Source organism: Clarias gariepinus, chromosome 9 (assembly GCF_024256425.1).
Source record: "Clarias gariepinus isolate MV-2021 ecotype Netherlands chromosome 9, CGAR_prim_01v2, whole genome shotgun sequence".
Lineage (NCBI taxonomy): Eukaryota > Metazoa > Chordata > Actinopteri > Siluriformes > Clariidae > Clarias > Clarias gariepinus.
In genome coordinates, this window is record NC_071108.1 from 5,479,781 (window position 1) to 5,507,626 (window position 27,846).

The 27,846-nt window shown below is 36.8% G+C and overlaps 1 protein-coding gene across 1 annotated transcript; it reads left to right on the plus strand.

The window, feature by feature from the left end:
* Positions 1–1,944: 1,944 nt before the first annotated feature.
* On the plus strand, positions 1,945–27,539 carry usp11 (ubiquitin specific peptidase 11). The gene is made up of 21 exons (XM_053504288.1): positions 1,945–2,130; positions 6,935–7,044; positions 7,134–7,264; positions 8,877–8,994; positions 9,403–9,545; positions 9,732–9,793; positions 11,116–11,215; positions 11,832–12,005; positions 12,604–12,762; positions 13,366–13,590; positions 16,659–16,742; positions 17,145–17,239; positions 18,920–19,129; positions 19,455–19,591; positions 19,673–20,107; positions 20,584–20,654; positions 21,847–21,959; positions 23,124–23,273; positions 24,523–24,638; positions 25,357–25,445; positions 25,944–27,539. Exons 1-21 carry the CDS (start codon positions 2,015–2,017, stop codon positions 26,070–26,072), a joined length of 2,967 nt encoding a protein of 988 aa, XP_053360263.1. The 5' UTR covers positions 1,945–2,014; the 3' UTR covers positions 26,073–27,539.
* Positions 27,540–27,846: the final 307 nt, after the last annotated feature.

A 27,846-nucleotide genomic window follows, 5' to 3' on the forward strand; every position in this document is an offset into this window, starting at 1 on the left:
GCATTAAACTGGTGTCTGTGAGAAGCAATCTGTAGGGATGCATAATGAAACAGCACCACCTGCTGTCTGATAGAAACATAGCAACTTTAAATAGAATTAATTGAATAGATAATAATAGTAAATGGACAGTATATACTGTAAATGAAAAAAAAGCCCACACACATATATGCAACATGGATTTTATGTCTAAATTGTTAAATTATTATTATATACTGTATTATGGCATATTTTTATATATGTCACTGCATTGTCCATATTTTGGTCTTTGTATTTGTTTTTACATTTCCTTTTTAGTTACATTTATGAGTAAAAAGTGTCATTTACATAGTTTGTTTTAAGAGTTTAAAGCTAAAAATTATATTATTATAATTATCATTTGAAGGCCACGGACTCTCTGTCTAACTTATTCATACAAAGAAATTACATTTTAGTATCAAATTTAGGAGTATCCTACGCTTTGTTCATGCTAAGTCGTACTTCTTTCGTAGTCAGCCAAATACCCTCCAGACAATATTGGTTGGATTCAAGTCTCCAATGTATGAAAGGTTTATTGTTAATAATATTACTGAAAGAGCGAGTTCTGAAAAATGTTTATTTGTAGAAAAATATTTCCTTTCACTGACAGCAGGAGACATGAATATTTGTGTGTGTGTGTGTGTGTGTGTGTGTGTGTGTGAGTGTGTGTGTGTGTGTTTTTATTAATCCAGTCCCTTTTTGTTGAGGAGATGGATGGCTTGTGGAAAAAAAAGCTGTTACACAGTCTGGATGTGTGTCCCCGAATGCTTTGGTACCTTTATCCAGATGGCGGGAGTGTGAAGATATAATAATTGGTGTGACGAGGCTTCACTTTAATAGTATCAGGTTCACTTTTCGTAGTTTAATAAGGAAATTATCTGCTCAGTTTTACTGAATATCCTGCAGAACCGGTCACTTCGTCGCACTTGCTCCTTTGATCATGCATGCAAAATTAATTTTGCAAGACTTTTTTTTTAACATGATATGTTTCCTCATTTTTTAGCCTACAAATATTTTCCAGTAACACATTTTTGTTTCTTTTTGCTGAAATACTAATGGTGGGAAATCAGATTTTGTCATGAGTAAACATGTATAACAAATTCAAATTCAAATTTTATTTGTCATATACACAGTCATACACAGTACGATATCCAGTGAAATGCTTAGATAACTGCTCGTGACCTTAAAATGAAAGACTAAAGAATAGGGAATAAATATAAATAAATGAAAACAGAAGGGAATTTAACTAAGAAAGAATAAAATAAAATATAAAATTAAAATAAAATAATATAACTGTACAGTACAAAATAAACTAAATAAGAAAAATAGAGACAAATAAATAAATAGAAAAATATGAGACAGCTGTACAGCTATACAGAATATACAATATAAGAAAAATATAGAAAAATAAGAAACAACTGTACAATATAGATATATAGAATTTTATGGACATTTGAAATTCTATATATCTATATTGTACAGCTGTTTCTTATTTTTCTATATTTTTCATATATTTTTTTTATATTGTATATTCTCTATAGCTGTACAGTTATTAACTTTATAATAAATAATAAAATGACAAATCATAAGAAAGGGAATCAATTTAATAATATATAAATAAAATTATATTACTCCATTAACTAATTGTATTATTTCATGTATGTGTAACTCTTTAAATTCAATAGGATTAAGATCTTTAATCTAAACTTAAAAAAAATAATAGTTTACATCTTTAACATATGATTAATAAAAAAAAACAAAGAAAAGAAGAAATAAATCTTAGTTAAACCAGACATTATAGTCTATAAGCATTACCAACTGAAGCGAAACCATAAATCAAACCACGCCCACTCCTCCCACGCACGTTCCTCCACTGATCCCCCCCCCCTCCCGAATGAGGAAGTCGTCATCGACATGTACTTCCTGCTTCCGGTATATACCACTCTGGTGTTTCTATGCGGCGGTTGACTCTAGGAGCTTTCCCAAACATTTATGACTTATGGTTATGGCTACTAGCAGCACCACGGCGGCCGCAGAGCCTCCTGGGTTAGAGACACAGCACCGAGAGATCGAGAGTTTAATCCAGGAGCAGGAGCTCCGGCTCGGGGACTGCTGGTAAGGCTGGTTCTACCGCCCCGGCACCGCACACTAGCGTACTAAATAGTACGATTAGCCCAAACACTACGTGCTAGTTTAGTATACTGTATAGTAGGGTAGCGTAGTATGCTCAAATACACCTAGCTTGCAGCTCAATTCTAACAGCTGAATAACTTTATACATCATTTCTGTTAATGGGTTTTCACTTATTGAACGGTGTTATTGATTTAATTTGCAAGTATTATTATTTTTCCGCGGGATGTACTTTAAAACAAGTGCGAGTCTGACATGCTAGCATGCTAACAGATTAACAGTGTGTACTTTTGTTCTGTCAACAGCTTTGGTCATAAAGTGAGCTCGTGAGAAAACGCTTTAATTTATAACTTAATGTTAGTTTCTTCTTTTTCCTTATTTTTTTTTTACAAATACAAATTCTGAAGTGTCACTTTGTTTTGATGAGTCTTGAAAAAGTTGTCAAACAAGTAATAAGTGACACAGCTAAATATTAAACCTGTGCTGCAGTGATAGCAAACACAACTAGCATTTAGCTTCATTTAGGTTTCCTGTTGTTTTGGTTTTTTTAAATGTAATTTTATTTGTCCTGCTTCTAAATACACTCGGTGTGTACAAATATTCAGAGTACTAATGATGTCTCAACACGACAACGTATACTCCACTACCTTCATTTCAGAAAGTGTATGCTGTAAAGAAACGCAGGTTTCACTTTTTCACGGGTTCCGTCCCAAATGATTTCCTAAAACCTACGGGACAGGGGTAGCTCGGTGGTTAAGGTGTTGGACTGTCTATCAGGAGGTCCCCGATTTGAGTTCTGATGCCACTGCGCTGCTCCTGTCAGACCTTCTTGAGCAAGGTTCTTCACCCCAAGTGCTCAGATACAACCGGGCATCGAGCTGACAACCTGACCCCGTAAAGTAACTGCCACAGAGACGATGGCTATACGTGGGAGTATCCGTCGCCCAATGTGCCGGGTGGCACATAGATGGACCCTTTCTTATTCCTGTTAAATAACACTACTTAGTACACGTTTTACAGCTAGTGGGTCTTAAGCTGGGGTCTCTGGATCTGAGATCGATTGATCTGTTTGTCTGTCTGATCTGTCTCTTATTTATCTGTTTGTTTGCTTGTTACCATGGTGGATCTCATGAATCAAGTCATCGTGGACCTAATCAAAACATGATTAGGCCAAAAATACAATTAAATTTGAGTTTTTAAAAAATATTATTATTAATGCAATGAAAGTTAAAGGACTAGTATATGTATATGGTACACATATGATGAAATCATTCAATTTACTAAAATTAAAAAGATAGATACTTGGCAATTTAAACAAACATTTTAGTTTTGTGCGTGTGGATACATTCTTCTACACCATGTATCCTGTACAGGGTCATAGGCGGTCTGGAGCCTATCCCTGGAGACTTGGGGCACAAGGAGGGTTACACCCTGGACAAGGTGCCAAGCCATCGTAGGGCATACACTACAGGATATTTGGGAATGGCAATTTAATTAAATCGGTATGTCTTTGGACTGTGAGAGGAAACCAGAGTACCTGAGGGAAACTCCCTGAGCACAAGGAGAACATGCAAACTTCACACACACACAGGCCCAAGGCGGGAATCAATCGCTTGACACTGGAGATGCTAACGACTACACCTGTATATAAACCACTGAGCTGTACTTTTCTTAGTTGCTGGCAGGAAAGCATCAGGAGTAGCTTATATACATATAATTTTTTTTTAAATCTGTTTCATACATACATACTTTTAAAATCTTTTCTTTAAAACAGTTAAACATGCATCATAAAATTCATAAAAATCCCAAGAAGAAAATTTCATACTACAGGCACTTTTCCAGGAACAAGGAAGACAGGTACAGTTTGTACAGTTTACATATTTTTAAGTCAGGATATAAATAGTCTGTTAAACAGTGTTAAAATTAAGTTTCGCTTTCTCTAAGGTTCTGTCCGAAATCTTCTTTAGATGTGCATTATAGTGAACTATAGCATGAAATAATTTTTTCTTTTTGACTTTGTGTCCTAAATTCTTTCTTAATAAAATGTATGAGCAGTCGAGTCAGTGTCGCGTGGTTTAAACGTCTGAGCTTAACAGTAGGGTTTCACTTTTGAGTTTCGGGCCAAGGTGTGTCTCCCAACTGACGTAGTTTCTTGGATTAGTTTCATTTTCGCGCAGATACCTTAACGCAAGAAATGCAAGATGATGTTGCCAGATTGGATCGAAAGTATAAGGAAGCAAATCTAAAAGTCCCAGAGAGAGAAAGAAAGAGAAATAAAGAAAACACTACATAATATATCAAACTTGCTTTCCAGGTGTCAATTGGTGAGGAAATGAGTGTAAGGGTATTTGCAATGCAATGATTTTGCAATGATTTTGAAAATGACTCGGCTTTCAAAACACCACAAAGTGTTACAAGACCTGTAATAAGTGCATTCAGCATAAAGGCGTTTAGTCTCTCTCTCTCTCTCTCTCTCTCTCTCTCTCTCTCTCTCTCTCTTCTTCATTTGCATCTAATCACAGTCAATATATTTGTGGACTGAAATTACCCAATCTGGCAACACTGAAGGTGTGTTGTGCAGCTAAGAACTGTATGTTTTGTTTTTTTTATGTTTTACAAGGACCACTTGCCAGATCTTTTAGCACAGTCGCCATCTAGTGCCTTTAGCTTATTTTTATTTTAATTATTAGCACATAGTTGAAAGTACTTAGAGCTGAGAGGAGAAAAAAACAATACTGAATCATGCTTTAGTTGAAACTGACTTGTGTGAAAAATATTTTATTAATTTATTTACACTTTAGCTTAGGATGATACAGACGCGAGAGAATTTTTACATTATAGTCAATCATTTTCTCACCAGCCTCTTTTGCAATGTTAATGAAAGAGAAACACTACAGCTTGTGATGTCACTAATAAACCAATTGTTGACAAGACAACTTGCTGACTGTTACAGAAAAGAGAGAAAAAAAACAGTTCAGTTGCAAATTGCAATTCTTTTTTTGTGTGTTGTTTTTCAGTTCTTGTATCACCACTTGTATCAAGTTTTTTTTTTTTTTTTGTAAATTTTTTAAATTAACTGTATGTTTGCATTTGTGGTGGTAAAATGTTGCCATTCCTATATAGTCCTGCAGGTGGTGCTCTAAATTATTCACACAATGGCAGGAAGTACTGTGTCCCTATGGTACAAGCAAATTATATTTTAGAAGGTTTTTAAGCACTGTAACAAAAAAAGTAAAAAATTAAAATTATTATTAAATAAAAAATTTATAATAAAATCTGAATATTAATGTAATCATGGTACTACAGACCTGCAATACAGATCTATTCAGCAGCAGCTAGGCTTCACGATAATATTGTATCCAGGTAATTCCTGCTCCTAGTTATGAAGCACTAACAATGGAGACTCCTTCCATATAATATGTTTAATTATATGTACAACCATCATACGCTTTCTTAATCAACATCTTCTGGCCAATCAGATTAGAGCAGACAGACTGTTGACGCTTTTAAATCTGGTCTTAAAACCTATCCTTTTATCAGAGCTTTCGGGTCGAATTAATATGTAGCATTTTGAGATTTGCTTCAAATATAAAGTGCATTATAAATAAAATGTATTATTAGTATTATTAAACACCGCTAAGGTATCAGTAGCATTGTTCAAGTGTAGAATCCAGAAGCACTTCCGGTTTACTGATTTGTTTATTGATTTATTTGTTTACTGATTTGTTGAAATGATTTATCTGGTGGAAACTTTAGGAGATGTTTTATTAACAAATGGATTAAAGATAATTTATACAGCGCTTTTTAGAGTATTATTAATAATAATAATACTGAAAAAACAAAACAAAGTAAAATAAGATTTCACATGTACTAAAATTAAAATGATCTTTTCCCAGCTTTCTAATATCCCAGTTAGGAAACCGGGGTCAGAGCGAAAGGCCAGCCAGGATACATTGCGCCTGGAGCAGATAGAGTTAAGGGCACAACAGTTTTCATACACATTTCCATAATTTTCCTTTGAGTGTGCAAAGCTGCTTTGTGACAATGACCATTGTTAAAAGCGTTATATAAATAAAATTGAATTGAGTTTAATTGAATTTTACAGTGGCAACACGGCGGTTCTAAGGTTTGAACCACCGAACTTCTGATCAGTAAGAAAGTTAACCCCACAAGAGTTCTTTTCTCAGTACAGGGAAATGTGTAAATTACTGAAATGCCCTTTTGTTGGCCGAAACCTATCCACTGCCAGGATTAGCCAACAATCATGTAGGGTTAATGTTTACAGTGGAGGCCAAAAGTTTTGAAACAAAAATCAAATTCTTCTCAAAAGTTTAAAATGAATTTTGACTGTCTTAAAATTTTTAAGCCAAGATAATATGAATAATTTGGTATTTTGGTATATGCAGTAACACTGCTATGCAGCAAACAATATTTAGTATGAGGTCATTTATTCTTTAAAACCTGCTGGATCCGACTGGCCATGGAGAAAAAAAAGACTTTAGCAGTACTCTGGTGTCACTTACTCAATCCACAGAAATTCACTCGCAATTTTATGCTTCAGAAAGTAACCACAGGTTTGTTCCATCTGTTAAAAAAACTATCTGACTGTAATTGGCACAACTCTTCAGCCAGAAAAGCGAGAGCTACCTGGTGACATCACCTGCGTTGTGCACAGGTAGAGCTATAGTGCCGGGCATACTATAAGTTGTCATTTACTTTTGGCCACCACTGAAATTGTCGTGGACATGAGTTACATTAATTGTTTGGTGATCATGCATCGGTTCTGCAGGTATCTGGTGAGCAGAAGATGGTTCGGGTTGTGGAGCGAGTACGTGAAGAGCGGCGACCAGAACTCGCCGTCGTTTCCTGGAAAGATCAACAACGTAGATCTGTTTGAGGGTAAGTCCTACAAAACTACAAAATGGTTAGATTTATTTATTTTTAAACCAGACCTCTGTTTGGAGAATGTTTTTGGTGTTTGTGTGCAGATTTGGACTCGTACAGGTTGAAAGAGAGGCTGGTAGAGCATGAAGACTTCATCCTGGTGCCCGCAGAAGCCTGGCGTAAACTGCTGTCGTGGTATGGCCTGGAGGAGGACCAGCCTGCTATTGAAAGAAAGGTAAACTATCGGAGGAAAGAAATAGGTAAAAAATTAGTTAGCAGTGCTGGTTATCTAGTTTAAATTACCCGGTTTTTAAAAACGACCTTATTATTAATTTCCGATATCCGTTTCCCGATATGGATGCAGATTTGAACTTTGGCAACCCTGTGTGGGTATACAGTATTAGTCAAATATTTGGACACACCTTAACTAAGGTGTACTGTAACTCTATTCTTAGAAATTCATGAATGTGTAAGACTTACAAAGATTAGTTAAGAGTGCTTCCAATGATAAATAATTTTTTTTTTTGCCAAAAACCATCTCGCTTTTAATTTAAACAACGATTTTTAAAGTTCATATGCTTGTAGAAGCTTATACCAATTTTAATATCAATACTGTTAAAGAAATATGAACAATTTGCATTTTTAATTATTTATGTTTGATGCAAGACAGTATATCGCTAAAAAATGACCATATAATATCATCTCTCTGAAACAGCTAAAGTTAGCAACTTTAAATTTTTAGGGAAGCAAGATTGGCCACTTCCATGTTGCATAAACTTCAGAAGTAGCTTCTTTGGTCGCAAACAATATCTGTATTATGTGTATAACTTCAAAAAATGTATAATAAAATCTGCACCAATACTGTGTTTTACTTTTGTGCAATTTTTTTTATCTTGCATTAATAAAATCTGGAATCAGTTCTTTATCAAACAGAAAATGCATCCTGAACTCATTACAAATTTCCACCACAGATCAATTAGGCTGTTTTAATGTATATCAAATATACAATTTATCAAATTGCCTGACCAAAAAAAAAAATCACACACTTTTTATTTAGCAACCTTTAGCCTTGGTTACAGCACACAATGTGGTGTTTAGTTCAGTTCATCCATGAAAATGATTCCTCGTGCTGCCAAAACTACTTTTTTACAATTTGAGACGTGGAATACTCCTGGTGAGAACTCCACTGATGTGATGACCTGGTCATTCAGTACATTCAGGTTGTCAGCTAAATTAATTTTATTGCCACATCACTCTGTAATAGGCTCAATCTGGACTCATCAGACCACATGTCTTTTCTCCACCAAGCGTTAAAGTGGTTTCAATTAACAATTTTATTCTGATTAAGCAGATGCTTCAAAACTGTCCCTACAGATAATAATAATGTTTTAAACAGTTCCTAACCCAATAATGTCTTTACTATAGGAATAAACGTAGCTATGATGTAAATAATGAAAGTAACAGAAACGAAAAACTTTTTTTCCCCATTAAATGTAACTATAAACTTAATAAAATGGTCCAGCATGTTGTTTTTGGAGTTCAGGTGGGGAAACGTGCTTTCTTGCAAAAATCCAGTGTTTATTTTGTTAAAAAATAATTAGCTTTGGAGTGGCATCAGCCACTGTAGTCACATCAGGCTTTCTCACACCACCCTGTTTTTTTTTTTTTGTTTTGTTTTTTGTTCTTATACCAGCACACACCCAAATGTGTCACTAATTAATGCTCACATTACTAACATTAAAACTGGAATATTGGTGCGTTATATTGGTTATATGGTATTTAGGTATGATACCTTGTTTTGTTTTTTTGTTTTTTTAAATCCTGATTTTTTTCTTCCTCCTCCCTAGGTCATTGACCTTCCCAGTACACTGAAAATTGAGATCTATCCTGTGGAAATCTTGTTGTGTCTGCACAGTGACGTGGACAACGCGGTAACGGCTCAGTTTAGCCGAGCAGACACCTTACGTGAGTAACACAGTTTTTGTTTTTCGTTGCCAAAGTTTTTGGGCATTGACTTTTCATACACACTGTTAAAAGAGACGAAGTATCCAGTTTCAGTCACGTTTAACTATTATTATCTCAGACACGATCATCTAATTGTTATATATATATATATATATATATATATATATATATATATATATATATATATATATATATATATATATTTTTTTTTTTTTTTTTTTTATATATATATAAAATATTTATATAATATTTATATAATATTTATTTTTATTTATTTTTTTAATCAGAGTCAGAACATCGAACAGGACGATTTGGATATTTTAAATAATTTGTATTCAGCAGCTTGTTAATCTCAGGTTTAGACCTACTTGTGTTAAAGATATGTTTACGTGTGTTCATGTGACACAGTCAGCATTCAGAAGGTGATACAGAAGGAGTTTCAGGTTGCAGATGACGCTGAGCCACGGCTGTGGATGAAAAGCTCCAGTAACTGCGAGAGGCTACGAAACATCCACATGACTGTGCTTGATGCCTGTATCATCACGGGCATGGTAATCTCACTTACTCTTTCTCTCGCTTATTTACTCACATTGGTCTTTCTGTCCTTAGAAGGACATGATTATGAAAGTGGCTAATGTTACCTCTAGGAAACTTAATTGTGTAAAGTTAGTTTTATGTATGTGGTTTGTTTTTGTGTCTGTGTGTGTGTGTTGTAACATGCTCTCCTTATTCTGCAGACGGTGATCTTGGAGTTAAGGAATGCAGACGGCACATGGCCCAGCTCCAGACCGCAGATCATGTGAGTGCAGTCAGACCCGAACTTCATACGGAACACACTTGACGTTTTGTGTGTTTTTTTTGTTTTTGGTTGTTTGTGTCTGAGATCAGACTACACATGGTTTTCCACTATCTCACTGATCAGATGTCGCCTTACACTTCCTGCACTCATCAGTCATAACATCGGGGTCATGGACACCCAAAGCTCATTTGTTAATGTCTGTTCCGATTCCACAGAGAAGACATTGCATCACAAATTGCTGAGAAAACATAAGTTCTGGCTTTTTTTGAAAGAACAGTAAGTGCATCACAGAGGTTTAGCAGTACAAGTTTGTCGATCTGGCCTCCAAATCCCCCAGATCTCAATCTGATTGAGCATCCATGGAATGTGCCAGACAAATATGTCTGATCCATGGAGGCACCACCTTACATCTTAGATCGTTTAAGTGCTGTAACTTTCTGGTGCCAGACACCACAGCACACCTTCAGAGGTCCTGTCTTCTAAAATACACATGTCCCAGTCATCCCTGGAACTAAGTGGAACCAAACACCTGGGTAGTTTTAATCTTGTGGCTGACTGGTATATAGTTTTGCTCGACCATGACTTTTGTATCGCTTGAAACTTGATATACACAATCTAAACAAAAGTATTTGGCCAAACCTGCAATGACATTGTATCCAAATATATGTACTACGATATTTGGAAAGCCAGTCCCCCTATTGCATCTATAACTGCTTCCACTCTTCTTGGAAGGCTGTCAGTCCACGAGATTTTGGAGTTTTTCTGTGGGAATTTGTGCCCATTTATTCTGTAGAGCGTTTGTGATCAGCACTGATCTCATAAACGGCACTCTTCGCAATCTCTGTTCCAGTTCGTTCACCATGTCTTATAGTCTTTGCTTTGTGCGCTGGGGTCTTGTTGAAGTAGAAATGGACTGTTGTCACAAAGTTGGAAGCATACCATTGTCCAGTATGTTTTGGTATAAATTGCTGAAGCGGGCAACAGATTGCCTTTCACTGGAGATCAGGGGACTTGATTGAAAAAACAGAATTTTATAATTAACAGGTTTGGCCAAATACTTTTGCTCATATAATGTATCAATGCAGCCTGCATTATGACAAATCTCATCACTTTCAATATTATTTCCGTGTCCTGCACTGGGAGTGACTTGTAGTCCTCGATCACAGTTTGGACAGCTGAGAATCCAGACCGTGGGATACTCTGTTTTTTTTTTCTTCTTTTTGCCACTCTAGTATAAAACTGATCGAACAAATATCACGTAACAAAGATTAGTGTAAATCTTGTGTAAACTGTTCCTTTAATTATTGGTTGTTTTCTTTAAGGAGAAACTCTATGGACGAGCAGGACCTGTATCAAGGCCAGCCCGGAGTGTGTGGTCTCACTAACCTGGGCAACACCTGCTTCATGAACTCTGCTCTACAGGTTCTTTATCATACACTTTTATTTGTTTTGTAAACATGATTATCATGCTACGGTAATACGAACAGACTAAGCCGAATTGTTAAGGATTAGGAATTCAGATTTACCCTAATTACGGTATGCGCTGAAATATACAGTACTGAAACTTGTACATTTCGGACATGCATTTGTCTTTGTCTGGAGCTCCAGACACGCGTGTTCCCAGTAGTGAGAACACTGTCTACAGCGAGGCGCTTAAATTGCACATCCCGTGGTAAATCAACATGCAATAGTGTGTGTGTGTTAGTTTATTTCAGGAGAATTAATTGCACAGATGACAACAAGGTAATATCGTTCGTCTTTTTATCTCAGTACTCTATATCTTGGCGCATACTGTAAATCCATGTGGTTTGTTCCTTTTTCGCACTGATTGTTGTTTTTATTTATTTAAAATTTGATGCATGGAAATCTAACATTTATCAAAAATTTGCTGTTTAAAGTTTTAACATGTACACCAGATTTGAGCAAAACGAAAAAAAAAATTTTTTTTTTGATTGCTATTATTGTCAAGCATAACATAATAATGACACAATTTCATAACGTTGATCTTTTACCCTGTCTTTCCGTCACATCCTCCCAGTGTCTGAGCAACACCCCCCCACTGACCGAGTACTTCCTGAAGAACCTTTACATAGACGAGCTGAACTTCACCAACCCTCTGGGCATGAAGGGCGAGATCGCAGAGGCGTACGCCGACGTCATTAAGCAGATGTGGTCGGGAAGACACTATTCTGTAGTGCCACGTGCTTTTAAAGTGAGGAGAGATCGTACAAAGCGAACATGTAGAAGAAGCGTTATGGTTGATTCGAATGAAAAGCACTGTATATTGGCCTGTATGGTGTACCTAATAAATTGGCAACATTATTTGTTCACATTACCTCTGTTTATTTTGATCAGGGCTTAAATAGCATGACAGATTTTACAGATATGCAGTTTACATGTTGCGATACCAGGTGTGCCAGACCAAAAATATGTGCACCCTATAATTCAAGACTGTGTAGAACCAAAACTAAATTAAAAAGATGTGGTTCTACATTGTACTGAATTATAGGGTGCACATATTTTTGGTTTAGAACACCTGCTTTCTCAAAATCATTTAACCAAAAGTAAACCACATTTTGAGAAACCAGGTGTGCCAAACCAAAAATATGTGCACCCTATAATTCAGCACCATGTAGAGTCGGAATTATTTAAAAACTTTTTCTGTAGGTGATTATGAATCTCTTGCAATTTTAGCCTTTGACCTTTTTAGCATTCCAGTTGTGCCAGTTGTAGTTAGTAGTATATAGCCTTTTTTGTAAATATTCTTCCCATAATTTACAGTGTGTGTTTGTGTGTTTGTGTCTACAAAGACGAAGGTGGGCCATTTTGCGTCCCAGTTCCTGGGTTACCAGCAGCACGACTCCCAGGAACTTCTGTCCTTTCTGTTAGACGGCCTGCACGAGGATCTGAACCGCGTCAAGAACAAAGTCTACATTGAGCTCAAGGATGCAGACGGCAGACCAGACCAGGTACTGACTAAAGAACCTCACTTGTATAAGTGCTTATGCATATAAGGTTCGTGCACTCACGCATCACAAAACTTTAGTACAGATTATGATGTGTAATTCTAGTAATTTTATGCTGAAATGTGTACACACGGATCGAATCCCAGGCACTTTGCACTTTATGGAGTTGTATATTTCTATATTTGTGTGTAATACAATACAGAACCATAAAATAGCAAACATTTGTGTGTCTGTGTTAAGGCTCGGTTTTAATATTTTACTTTCTGTGTTTTACATCACAAGCAAACGAGTAATAAAAGTCGATCTCCCATATAATATGGTTTCTGTAAATATGTGCTCATGGTTTTATGACACGGTGTAAATGTACAGTATGCATGTAGTTATTTTGTATTACACCTTGGATGAGAACTATTTTTTTTATTTTATTTAATTGTTTTTCCATGATTATAATAATATAAATATTTTGGATAAACCTCCTTGTTTTTGTTCATTTCTGAACGGCTTCTGTAAACGCACAAGACAGCAGGATGGACAGCAAACACAATATAGTTTGATTGAAAAATAAACGGACATGGAAAAGTGCTAGACCTCTTGTTTTATGTACAGGAAGTAGCAGAGGAGGCGTGGTGTAACCACAGGCGACGGAACGACTCTGTGATCGTAGACACGTTTCATGGGCTCTTTAAATCCACGCTGATCTGCCCCGAGTGCGCAAAGGTGTCCGTGACATTCGACCCTTTCTGCTACTTGAGCGTTCCCCTGCCCATCAGCAAGGAGAGGGTCATGGAGGTGTTCTTTGTCTCCCTTAACCCTCTGGACAAACCTTTGCAGGTAAACGTCCTGTGGTGACGGATTTCAGTTTGTTGAAACGGTCGTCTTTTATCCAGAAATCAAAAATATATTTGTGGATCTTAAAATGTACATTAGTAAATGAGGCATTCCTAAGTATCTACTGGGAATAATATAGACGTAAAAGAGTTGTCCACACTGGGACAGTGTTGTTCTTTTATACCCAGCATTCAATTCTTTAGAACTTTTTAAAGAGTACTGTAGGACATCCCTGGTCCTGGACGACCCCCTGCCCTGCACATTTTAGTGTTTTCCCTGCTCTAACACAATTGTGTCTCTCGCTCTCCTGCTTCTGTCTTTCTCACTCTTTGTCCCCTTTCTCTATCTGTCTGTTCTGTTTCTTTATCTATCCTCTTTTCTCTCTCTCTCTCTCTGTTCTGCCCCCCCACCCCACCCCCATCTCTCTCTTTCAAAATTTACGATTTAAAGGTGTTTTATTGGCATGACAAATATTTACATTCGTATTGCAGTAACTTAGGAATAAGTCACAAGAAAATAACAGGAGTACATGGATAAAAAAAAAAAACTGAATGGTATAGAAAGAATAATAAGGAATAAATGTATGTAAAATAAAAGAATACAGATAAGGTAAGATGACACTAGTAAACATAAAAAAAGAAAAGCATGTGATTATTATTACTATAATAGTAGTAATAATAATAGTAATAACTAGAGAGGTACAGAAGCAAAACTCTGGGCCCCCCTATATCTCTATGACAATGGGATCCACAATTGGGTTCAGTTTTAAAGTTCCTATGGAAGTTACCCAAGCAGGAATTCAACTGTGAGCACTTCCTGTTTCAATGGGGACTACCTCCCCCCTTATATGACAGTGGGGCAAATATTAATAATAATAATAAACAGAATAATAAGCCTGATAGTTAACAATAGTAGTGCTTTGCAAGCATCACTAATAATAATCTCTCTTTAATTGTCTCACTATTCTTCCTAATTTTTTCCTCTTTTCACTGTCCATCTATTTTACTCTGCCTCTTTGCTGTCTCTTACGATGCAATTTTATCTATTTCCTTTTTTAATCTCACACTCTGCCCCCCTTCTCTTTTAATTTTTTTTCTAAAAGTCTTACTCTCCGTTCCTCTGTCCTTCCTACTCACACATTCGATAACTCCTTTCTTTTTCTTTGTCCCACTGTCTTTCTGACTATCACACTCTCTGTGGACCCCAGAGGTGTGGACTCGAGTCATGTGACTTGGACTCGAGTCAGACTCGAGTCATGAATTTGATGACTTTAGACTCGACTTGACAAAATATAAAAAGACTTGCAACTCGACTTGGACTTTAACATAAATAACTCGGACTTTCACTTGGACTTGCGCCTATTGACTTGTAAAGACTTGCTACTTCCAATAAAAAGCCCAAATATAAAAAGTATGTTAACACGGTCCGCTCTATCTCTGTTTATGTGTCTGTGCGCGTGTGTGTGACAGAGCGCATGCGCGCATTCGGCACGACATCCAATCAAAGTACCGTAGATTCTTTTGATTCGACAGCGTTCAACACGTGACAACAACGTGAACGCGCCAGTTCGCGAAATGATACCGAAGGTTGCTTCGTTTGGCTATAAAAAATTCGCTATATGCGCGGACCACTGCGCTTCTACAGAACGCAGTAAAGGCCAAAAAGGAAATTGTTAGTGTTTTTTAATCCCCTGACGAACTCTAGCCATCAGGATGTGTTTCCCTCGTTATCTTGGACATATTTAGAATGATGAACCTCGGCTGAGTCACTTGTAGGCTGTAAACATGTCAGTACATGCGTTGCATTGTTTATATTTAATCACTGGTAGACACTACCCATGATTTGCTGATTTCTTTCATATGCAGTTTGGGTTTATTCAAATAATGTGACCTAGTGAATTGACATCAGACAGATAAAATGCTAATTATCGCGAATAATAATAATAATAATTATTATTATTATATATTTATTTATAATAATACTTATTATTATTAATATTATAATATATAATATTAAATTATAATATTATAATAATAATCATTATTATTATTATTAATTTATATATAATAATAATAATAATTATTATTACTATTATTATTAATGTCTTGAGACTGTATCTGACGGGTCTCTATTTTGACATTATGGTTTTGCTGAAAAGGCATATTTGATATAAAATATCAGACAAAATACTGACATGTTTACAGCCTACAAGTGACTCAGCCGAGGTTCATCATTCTAAGTCCAAGATGACAAGGTAAACACATTCTGTTGACTAGAGTTCGTCAGGGATTAAAAAACACTAACTGTCCTTTTTATTCTTTACCGCGCTCTATAGAATCTCAGTGGTCCGCGCATAACCCTTCGCGGGCGAGCCTTCTCCTAAATGCGCGTTCCCTGTGGCCTTTTCACGGGGGTGGGGCTAAAAAAAAAACGCATCCTGATGGGGGAACCAACTTCGACACAGCACCGGATTGTTTGTATGAGGTAGCCTACGTGAGTGTATCACACAAGGTAGAGAGCAAAGTTCTTTAATGTTATGTGAAGAAAACAACGTTATTGTTTGTATGAAGTAGCCTACTTCATTGAGAATATGTGCTACCATTTTACATTGCTACTAGCATTTACTAACATTTGTATTTTTATGTATCTGAGCAATGTTCTTTCATAAAAAAAGGCTTGTTTAATAAATACAGATCTTACAACCATACATAATCTGTATACATTTTATTTTTCTGCTAAAAAGACTTGAAAAGACTCGAAAGTCAAACCGTAGGACTTCAGACTTGACTTGAGACTTGTTGCCTTTGACTTGGGACTTGACTCGGGACTTGCCTGTCTTGACTCGGGACTTGAGGGCAATGAATTAAGACTTACTTGTGACTTGCCAAACAATGACTTTGTCCCACCTCTGGTGGACCCTATCGATTTCCATCATTTTGTTCTCATCCTTTCTATTCCTCATTCTCTCCTCTTTATCTGTCTCATTTTTTCGCCCAACATGTTTTTCTCTGTCCTTTTAATTACATCGAATTGTCTCACTGTCCCCTCTCTCTCTTTCTCTGTCCCTTCAGTACAGAGTGGTTGTACCCAAAGCTGGCCGAGTGATGGACTTGTGCACTGCTCTGTCTCAAGCCACCGATGTCTCAGCAGAGAAGGTGAGAGATTCAAATACAAAAGTTTTTTGTATTTGACATTTTTTAAGCTGATGGTCAAAGATTAACAGTCGCATTTTTATATAGTACAGCAATGATGATGTTAAATGGGACACTGCATGGAAATCCAGCACTTCGAAGTTTCTGGTGTGTGTGTGTGTGTCAGTGATGTCACAGTGTGCTGGTGTTTGTGTCCACAGTAAAATTCCCACAGCTGAGTCTGAGCTTTATTGTTTAAAACGTTTTTCTGAAACCTATTTTCACTTCTGCCTCAATTTCACTTCTGCCGTTTCGTAATTTTCCATCTGATCTCAGCACAATTTCACATAGTGTGTGTGTGTGAAAGAGAGAGAAAAATAAACCGAAGTGAATGTCAATGCAGTTTTTTTCCCTCTCCTTTATCAGATGGTAGTGGCGGATGTATTCAACCATCGCTTCTACAAAATCTATAACACAGATGAGTCTCTCAGCCTCATACTGGACAGAGATGACATCTTTGTGTAAGCATGGGTTCTTATTTTTTTGTGCAAAATCCCTCAATCTTACAATGTGTTATATAATAAGTTCCAGATTCATTTATTATCTATTATTCATTTATTTATTCCCCATCTTTTTCTTTTCTTTCACTGAGTATTACTGACTAAAACTATGCAACTATTATTCATTTAATAGAACTATTATTTAAAGTTTCTAAGTCACACATCATGATAAATGCTTCCTGTTATCTTATACCTGATAGGGCCTTGTTCTAGAAATGATCAAAAAGACATCAAAGATAATCAAAGAGACATCAAAGATTTCACAATGCAAATGGAAAAACTATCATGCCTCTCCCGTATGTTATTTGAAAAGGCATTGAGACAGAAACAATTTGAATATAAATTAATCAAATCCCTGCCAGAGAATGTGAAAATTGAGTAGCTTTATATTCGCCTCAGTAACTTAAAAAAAAACCTTCAAAAATAAATAAAATTCAACACAAATTAAGCTGTAACTGTAGATGGGTATAATTAAACCTTTGTGTAGTGCTGTGATGAATTTGTTGAGGAAACAATAGATCATTTTAATCTAAATTAGCTGATGAATTAATAAGCTTGTTCTTCTGAAACAGAAGTGCCACCCAGAACCCCGGACAAAAATGACAAAAAACAAACAGAAAAATATAACTGTTTCTCTGTGCCACAGTAAATCATTCATCAGTTGTTTTCTGTACAAAATTTTGTGTTTTTTTTTTTTTTTTTTTTTCAGCAGTATTAAGAAGTCATTTTAGAAAGGTCACATTACTGTCCTCCGTCAGGCAACTAAGACTGAGGAAATATGAAATGACTTGGATTGGGTTAAGAGCTGCTCAGTGCATTAATAGAGCCTGGAAGGATATAGTGGCTGTGCTGTCAATTTTGATGAAGAAATGTGGGTTTTAAAAATAAATCAAGAAAGGGGATTACGTAAACTCGTGGTAAAGTTGCACTGTTAAAAAAAAAAAAAAAAAAAAAAAAAAAAGGAAAGTAGAATCTAAGCTTTGTTTAATAGTAAAAGTAAGAACATTTCCAGACAGACAGTGTGATGAGAACTGTAAATAGGTATTTGGACTAAACCAAACCTTCAGAGATTTGAGTCTGATTAAGAGTGCATGTGTGTGTCAGGGTAAGAAGGAAAGCAAATAAAGCGATGCACCCATCATACATACAGTGGCCGCTGTACAAGCCTCTGAAGGCAGTGTAATGATCTGGGCTTTCTTCAGTTGCTCAGGTCTAGACTCAACGTTATGTGGCAATAAAATAGTCAGCTGACGACCTGAATGACCAGAGTATCACATCTACAGAGTTTTTCTTTCCTGATGGCTCAGGCATGCTCCAGGACTCGGATTGTGAAAGAGTGGTCTTTGTGGTTTGCTGGAGAAGATTTTATAGAGTGGTTCGACTCTCCCGTAATTAATTCTTGCCGTAGTTAAAGCTATGGTTGATTATAACAAAAATATAGATGTATCGTGTCATTCTGCTTCATCTGCTTTCTAAACTGTCTCCTGCATGTAAGTCAGCTATAATCGTATATCGGCTTAACTGTAACTGGTAATAAAATACAAATAACGTACATTTTCTAAATTTATCTTCTAGTAGAACAGAGCGTCCAGTCTAATCAAGGGAGTGTTAGCTGAAGTCTTGTGTTGTTTGCTTGCACAGGTACGAGCTGAACAGCAGCGGCACTATGGATCAGGACGAGGAGGAGGTGCTGCTGGCTGTTTACCTGCGCGAGCGCTCCAACTACAGAGACTACGGCTCAGGCGGAAACAGCTACAGCACGTCACTGTTCGGCCACCCGCTGCTGATGGCTCTGCCACGTGCACAGTGCACCAGGGAAGACCTCTACCAGCTCTTTCTCCAGCGGCTGATGTGAGTATCAGCGCTCAGGCGTGATGTAGCGAAAACCAGAAGGCAGAGAGAGGGCGCAAAAACTGTCAACCAGGGGCTTTCGTAAAAAAAAGATTTGGTAAACCTTAAAACAGAAGATTTGGTAAACCTTATTTTTATTTATAGGATTTCTTTTTTTTTTTATTACGATTGATAGATTTGGATTCAGACTTGGTAGATAACGTTAATAGGTTGATCAGGCATGTTAATAATATTCCACACATTGTTCATGCATCACTCCTTACTGTTTAGTCATTTTTTGTTGTTTAACTCTGAGAGGCTAGACTAGTGTGATGTCCCGTTACAGACGATATGTGCGTCAGCCAGACCCGACGGAGGAAGTGGACGAGGAGGAAGAGGAGGAAGAAGAAGAAGAAAACGGTAGCGAAGAGAATGATGACGAGGACGAGATCTACAAAAATCAGACCAATGGACTGAGTGGAGGTAAAATCCTGAGAGTCTGAAGAGTAATGCGGCTCTTTAACGTATTTGGTCTCGTTTTTATGTTCTGCCATTTTTACACAGATGAGGCAGAGGAAGAGGCTGAGGAAGAAGCTGAGGACGCAGGGCCACCCAAGACGGAAGAGCCTTCCCAGCAGAACAGCACTCAGGTGGAAGCGAGCCCCGGCAGCGGGGTGGAGGTGAAGGTGGAGGACGAGCAGTCGAACAGTAAAGGCAGCCGGGATGGCAGCAACGAGGAGAGCCAGTCGGCATGCGGCAGCACGGACAACACCTGCCAAGCCGCAGCAGACGGGCAGAATTCTGGGAAAGAGGAAGAGGACAGGGACGAGGATGACGGAGAGTGCGGTGCGCCTGTCACTCAGGCGAAGACCAGGATGACTGCAAGACGGCACTGTGCTGAGAAAAGAAGGAAGCCACTGTTTACTATACAGGCTGTGAACTCCAACGGCACCACAGACCGATGCATTGGGGACGGAAACAGTGCGCTTTCCTTCAGCAGTGAGTCACGTTTGAGAAAGTTCATCTTTTAAAACGCCAATCTGCTTTACAGTATGTTTTTTCGCTTGTTAATACTGTAGGTAAGATTAATTTCACTATAGGGTTGTCTTTGTTTCGTACAAATAGCATGAAGGAACTCTGAGGAAAGCGCTATCCACCCAATGGCAGCATTAAATTATCAAATAAAGGCTTGTTAAAATGTATTCAACAATAACCACAGTTTATAAAAAAAAAAAATTAAATAGAAGAAATTATTTTAAATTTAGCAAAGATTCGTCCTGCATCTGCTGAAATCTTACATCTGTGCATTGTTGTGTGCACAAAACCAAATAAGGGTTTGTATTGCATTTATGGTTGTATGCACAGGGGGGAGCTCTTTCCCACAGAAAAATATTAAATGTTTAGGGGATCTGGATAATGTAAAAAATGAGAATGTGTGTGTATATAATGTAAGGTGGGTTTTTACCACTTCACAGATCAGCTGTACGTGGCTATTGACTGGGACCCTGACATGAAAAAAAAATATTACGATGACACCGAGGCAGAGGTAAGCTCATATACAGCCTAAGGTTTTACAAAGTGACAGGACAAAGTATTTATTTTTTAGAAGGTCATAATGAAATTCTTGCAAAATTTTATTTTAAGATGAAGATAGATGGTCACAAACCATCAAGCAAAGCTGAGCTGTTTGCTTTTTTGCAAAAATTATGGTATAAAGTTACCCAACATCAATGTGAAAAACTGGAGAAGAGCCTGCCAAAAAGGGTCATTATTTCACCAAATACTTATTTCTAAATGTTATTTAGCCAAAGCATTAACATACCTTGTTTGCAGATTATTTGCATTCTGTTTTATTCGAGGTATTAAAGCTCTGCAAATACTGCATGATCTTGCATTATTTTAATGCATTGTGTGTAATGTTGTCATTTCATTTAAATATACACTCTAAAAAAACAATAGTTACAATAGAAATATCGAGATATTGAAACCAAACTGTTTATCTCACCAATACATGCTGTACACCTGTAAGAAAAAAAAAACATAAGAAACTGATTATTTTGCAGTGGTCTCTTGTGTTTCTCCAGAGTTATGTGTGTTATTATATACTGTTCATACTATATGGTGTACCAGTACTAAGTTTGGACTAAAGTTTGAATAACTTTTGTCAAATCTAGAGCAATACTGGAGATTTTAAAACTATGAAGTAACACACATGGCATTATATAATTAAGTACCAAAAATAGTCAGTTGTTATTTTAATACACTGAGGTCAACTGTTCTGGATCAGTTCTTGCAAGAACAGTGTTGTGTCAAGTGCATTTGCTAAACCCATCAAGCACCATGATGAAACTGGCTGAAGACCTTCCCAGGGAAGCAAGACCAAACCTCACCTCTGCTGCAGAGGAGAAGTTCGTTTAGAGTCACCAGCCTCAGAAATCACCAATTAACAACCAGCACCACAGATTAGAGCCGTTATGAAGGATTTACACATCATGAGTAGCAGACTAAAGAAATAAAAATCAGGAAAGACCATGGAGTTAGAAGGTGTGTCCAGAGCTTTGACTGGTAGTGTATGTTTTTACAGTAATTATGCAAACATTAGGTATGCTGCGGTAAAGCACTGTGTTTATAAAGACTGACTTTAATGGATATATATTGGCTTTGATTATATTGGTTGGTCAGTGTCTGTCCAACAGTTTCCCAGAGTTTCTTATATGTTTGTTTTTTTCCCTTTGCAGAAATATTTAAAAGACAAGAGCATGGACGTCCCACAGCAGCAAACCACAGTGGATCTGCAGGAGTGTATCGAACTTTTTACCACCGTTGAGACACTTGAGGAGGAAAATCCCTGGTAACACAAATTTAACGCTTAGAGTAAAAACCTAGCGCTGCAAGAGTAGGAGAAATAAAACTGAACACAATATTATATATATATTTTTTTTTTGTACAAAGTAACAGTATCAGATCAGACATGTAAGGGATAACATGACAGTTGGAGGTGCTGTAGGAAAACAATCCATGATGGATTATTTATTTGAAATGAGGTGGAGAGTTTTCCTATAACAGCATAGCACAAAGTGCTATTTTTTTCCCCACGGGTTACCTCAACATTTTTTTTTTCTTTTCGTCTGTGGTTTTTAATATTGTCCGATTACTTGTAGGGTTATGAAACATCCTCTAAACTGTTAACCCTTACAGAAATGCTATTTATTTAAACGACTCCTTAGTCTTAAGACTTTCCCATGTTAATAAGATTTACAGATGTGCTACTGGTGACTTCTTTCATGAACGTACCGTTTCCTGACTTTACCATATCATCGACTAGATGATGTTTCCTAATCCCATTATTATTAGGCATAAATTTTGGCAATATATTTTTTCCTTGTTATTAGAACAATTGCTTTAATATAAGCTGGTGACTTATAATACAGCTGCGTATAATGTAATAGGAAATAATCAGCACCTTCATTTATATGTACATACAGTGCTGTTAAAAAGAATTTTTTATTCTAAAATCCTAATTTGTCACTCTTAAAATATTGAATATATTGTGTAATATTAAACACAATATTTGTTTAATAATTTTAAAGATAACCTGAGTAAATACAAATCCAGAGCCATTATTCCCAAATAAAGAAAACTAGGAACAGTGGTGAACCTTTCCGGCCTACCGAAATTACTCAAAGAGCACAGCAAAGATTTGTCCAGGAGTTTTTTTAAAAGAATCCAAAACAACATCTAAAGAACTGCAGACCTCACTCGTGTCAGTTGAGGGAGCAGATACTTTTTCACAGCACCGTGTATGCTCAACCCATCTGAATGTCTTTTTCTGAGATCATTTTCTGTAGCGTAACTTTGACTGTCTGACCATTTCGGGGGTTTCGGTATACTGTTGCACACTCTTAGTGACTACTTTGCTAGAAAAAAGAAAATATCTATCAATAATATCTTTTGAATTTGGTACATCTGATTTTGCGACCTGATAATTTTATTTCTTATTGCCGATTTTCTTCAGGTACTGCCCAACCTGCAAGAAGCACCAGCTCGCCACTAAGAAGTTGGATCTGTGGTCTCTTCCTGAGGTTCTCATTATCCACCTGAAACGCTTCTCATACACCAAGTACTCCCGTGAGAAGCTCGACACCATCGTCAACTTCCCTCTCCGGTTGGTTTTGCATATGGTTTCTGTTTTTTATTTGTTTTTGTTATACATTTGACTTAAACATGGAACAGTCTTAAAGATTTATTTGCCATATCTTATCAAATATTTTGACCCTACAAAAATTGTGTGTACATATAAGACAAAATATGCTTTATAAAATAAATCAGATGTAAACAGGCATGTCTCTGTAAGAAACTGTAAGTATTATCAAGATTTAAGAATTTCCTATGATTCAAACCTTCACATCACGTCCTTACAGAATCTGTTGGATTTTGCTTGGATTTATTTCTTTTAATGATCCATGATCATTCTGAGATCTAGACACATGGCTGGTTATGTTTTTTGGAAACGTTCGTAAATAATTTTCATGTTAAAGACTTCGAGTTCTTTTCTTCTTTGTTGAAACAATCAGCCATTAAAATAATTTTAGATTTACTGTGATTTTTTGTGATCTTTGCAACATAAAACATTATGGGGCCAGGGGTAGCTCAGTGGTTAAGGCATTGGACTACGGTTCGGAAGATCCCAGGTTCAAACCCCACAACCACCAAGTTGCCACTGTTGGGCCCTTGAGCAAGGCCCTTAACCCTCAACTGCTCAGATGTGTAATAAGATAAAAAAAAATGTAAGTCGCTCTGGATAAGAGCGTCTGCCAAATGCCTAAATGGAAATGTACCTAAATAACATGCTTCAAGTCTTGTTCAAAATAAAATTTGTTTTTGACTCTCGTCTAATGAACATGTACTCCGTTTCATACACTTCCGTATGCATGGTCTGTTAATTCATTCTAGTTCATGTCTAGTTTGTAAATACATTTCGCCCTTCTCTTCGTTAGACTCATTTAGAGTAAAAATGCCTTAAGTTTGTTTATCTTTAACAATTTTATTGATTTTAAAACTTGGGTTAAAATAAACTGAAGATTAAACTTTACAGTTTCAACGTCTTAAAAACAAAAAGTTGTAGGCTAATTAGAGATGGACAAATACAGTAACATACAGTCGACCTCCGCGAAGTTGCGGTTCGAAGTTTGGGCATTTTTCCTTATAACCTAACTAATGATTGTTTGTGGAAGCCCCTTGTGACATTTGTGTTTTTGTTTTTTTTGGGTCGACTATACTGTAATTTGTACTGTAACGTACATGTATATTTTCATCTTATTCAGGATATATTTATGAATACGAATGTTTTAATATCAATGCATTATGCAATAAAATTTCATCCACCTTTGACCTTGCATTGTCTTATTTTTTAGGAATCTGGACTTTTCCGACTGCCTCCTGAGGAAGACCGGGAACGACTCGGAACCTCCCAGCAGATACGACCTCATCGCTGTGTCTAACCACTACGGCGGGCTCAGAGACGGACACTGTATGTGTATTCTCTATTTCTGTCTTTGTGTGTGTGTGTGTGTGTGTGTGTGTGTGTGTGTGTATATATATATATATATATATATATATATATATATATATATATATATATATATATATATACACACACAGCCATAACATTAACAGCGCTGGCATTTCAACATTAATCACCAGTTAGACACCAGTAAAATGTTAACAGGAACATGGGGACCAAAGGTAAACCCGCCTGGTCCCATCCCACAGAAAAGCCATGCAGCTCAAATAAATAAAACGATTCTGGCGATGATGTATACCCTGGTGCCACACGTCACACAGCTGCACGCCCTAAAAAGTCATACCGCAAGATGCCCTGGTGGCACAAGGGGAGCCTAAAACCTAGGTGGTTTTAATGTTAAGGCTGTATATGGTCTGTTTTGTGTATACATTATTTATAACCGATTAGCGATAATATGAAAACACCTGGCGGACAAAATCCACAGTGTTTATTTAGCATGTGTTCACATTCACATAATCAAATGACGACATTAGTAGCATTCAGATACAATCCTGAGTGTTTCTTTGATCTTGAATTGAACTGGTGCTTTATGGGAAATGTGTACTTCTGTGTTCTTTATATGCTTGTGAATAAATGAGTGTCTGGCCAACAGTAAAAAAAAAAAAAAATCAGTAAAATCTCTGTAAATTCTTACCTTTCTGGTCAATTCACACTTTCCACGCAGATACCAGCTATGCTCAGAACAAGGACAACGGCCAGTGGTATTATTTTGACGACAGTAAAGTGACCTACGCAAAGCAAGAACAAATTGTGGTAAGAATGACTTCAAAGATCTTCACACCAGTCTGTTTCCCCTTCAGTACAATTTCCTATCAAATTTAAATTAAATTTCTCTTAATATTTCGTCCATAATGCAAATGCAGATCTCGGTTTAGATTGGCTGTTAGGCGAATCATGTAATCGTGTATTAATCCGCTCATGTAATATAATATAGTGTAATTCCATTGCAGCAGGGGAAAATTATGATGGTGAAGCCACAAACTTTTTTTTAATGTTGTAATGATCCGGTCTCAGAGCTTTAACAGTTAATAAGAAGGACGGCTAGACGTTTTGCGACACAGCAGGATGGAAGGCTTTGTGCATTAGTTTCTCAGCATCAAGCAAAGACGTTTTTTTATTTATTTATTTTTTGGTCCTATTCAACTTCAAATAAGTTTTCCTTTTTGAGGATCAGTTGCAGGATCAAACAGAATACAAAAATCCGCCCAATCAATCAATCAATCAATCTGTCTGTGTTTTTGCTGCTTTCAGACCAACGCTGCCTACCTGCTGTTCTACCATCGCCAAGACAAGATGCGGCACCCCGCCCTGCCTTGTGCTGATAATCACGCTGCTTCCACCAACCACGACGGACCAGGCGGGGCCATGGAGATAGACTGAAACGGCCCTGTTTTTGTTCTCCTTTTGCCTTCCTTCCTTCTATTCGTCTCCCTCTATCTTTATGTTCTTTCCTGCTCTCAGGTTGATGAGGGACCTTTTTTTTGTGCAAAAAAAGAAAAAACTTGAACCTTCTGCCTTTTCATTACCGAGAAACAGGAAGTGAGAGGCAGAGGCTACTCTCTCAGGCTGGTGCACAGGCATCATGGGTAATGCAGGAGACTGTAAAGGCTGTAGTCATTCCTTCACAAGAAGCTGTAGGGACAAGTTTGTCTAGTCGAGGCTGAACGTGTGCGTGTTTTTTTTCCCTCGTGCATGACTTAGAGCTTGTGTTCATAAAAATGTCGAACTGCTTCACTGCCTGTGACAGGCATACAAGCTGCACTCTCACTTTAAACCTTTTAGACATTCAAACTTCCACATTTTACAAGATAACTGCGTTTTTACTTTATGAAACCTAAACCTACTGTAAAAAAAAAAAAAAAAAAAAAGAACACCTTTAAAGTGTATAAATAATATATTAAGAAACCTTAACTACGACACCTTTCACTGCACTGGCTGCTTTCAGGTTTTACCTCAAACTGACACCTGGCAGAAAGTTTAATCGAACACAGTGCTGTGTATAATCGAAGCTGTTTGTTTGGCGATTTATCCAAAGTCAGGAGCGACACTTTCTAGAGCAACAGTTAAATGGAAACTGAGGCACTGCAGCTTTTTTTTTATTATTATTAATTAATAAATAATTTACAAAAAAAAATTCTCATAAATGTTCAAATGTCACGATAGATACCCTTAGACTTTGATTAGAAGTCAGCGTGTCGTAAACGAGGTAAACATTACGAAAATCAGCTGTAGTGATCAAACATTGTATACCGAAGTCTTTATTTGACCCGTTTGTGTCCCCCACCCCCCGGAGTAATGCAGGGTTAAAGGACCTTTTCTTAAGGGCCCAACAGTGGAAACAAGGTGGATCAGGGGCGAGACCTTCAGCAGTAACTCAGGACTTTAACACACTAATCTTCAATCGCAGCGAGTAGATTTAGGTTTTAAAAAACAAAACTATTTTGGTGAATCTCTTTATTCTGCGTCTTGAATATTAAAATTGAACATTAAGCGACTTTTAATTCCTTTTACAGCTTACAAGTTATTAGAGTGCTGTAGCTAGATGTTTTAAAGATACCAGCACCATCACCTCAGATTCTTCTCCAAAGCCTTTTTTTTTTTTTTTTTTTTTTAAGACTTCGATATAAAAATACACCATTCTGATCTCTAGGTTGTTTTTTTTTTTTTTTATTAGATACGCACCCTTAGGATTGTTTCAGACTGTTTCCGTTTTACTGTAAATCTTTCAAGGTGTCAAATAGGATTGATTTTATCACGACCTTTTACATTCTATTCAACCAAACTGACCCCAAGGCTTTTTGTTTTGTTTTCCAAGTGTTCAGCTTCATGCTGTGTTTCTGTTTTTTTTTTTTTTTTTTTTTGCAGATGGAGTTTAAGTAAATCACATGGGCAGGAGAACCTGTCTAGAAGCTTTTGTTTCTTGTTATCAAGCTAAGCGCCAATTAGCACAATGTTAACGAGCTGGAGACGAAGTTAAAAACTCATTAGACCGTACATTAAGATTACATTATCAGGTCAGTTCAAATGTTTTGATTGAAAACGTTAAATGCTGGGTTTCATTTGTGGATGTGGAGGGAAACGCCATCACTCGTTTCATACTGAATATTTAAATACTCTGTCCACAAAAAATGGATGGACTTTCATTTTCATTTTA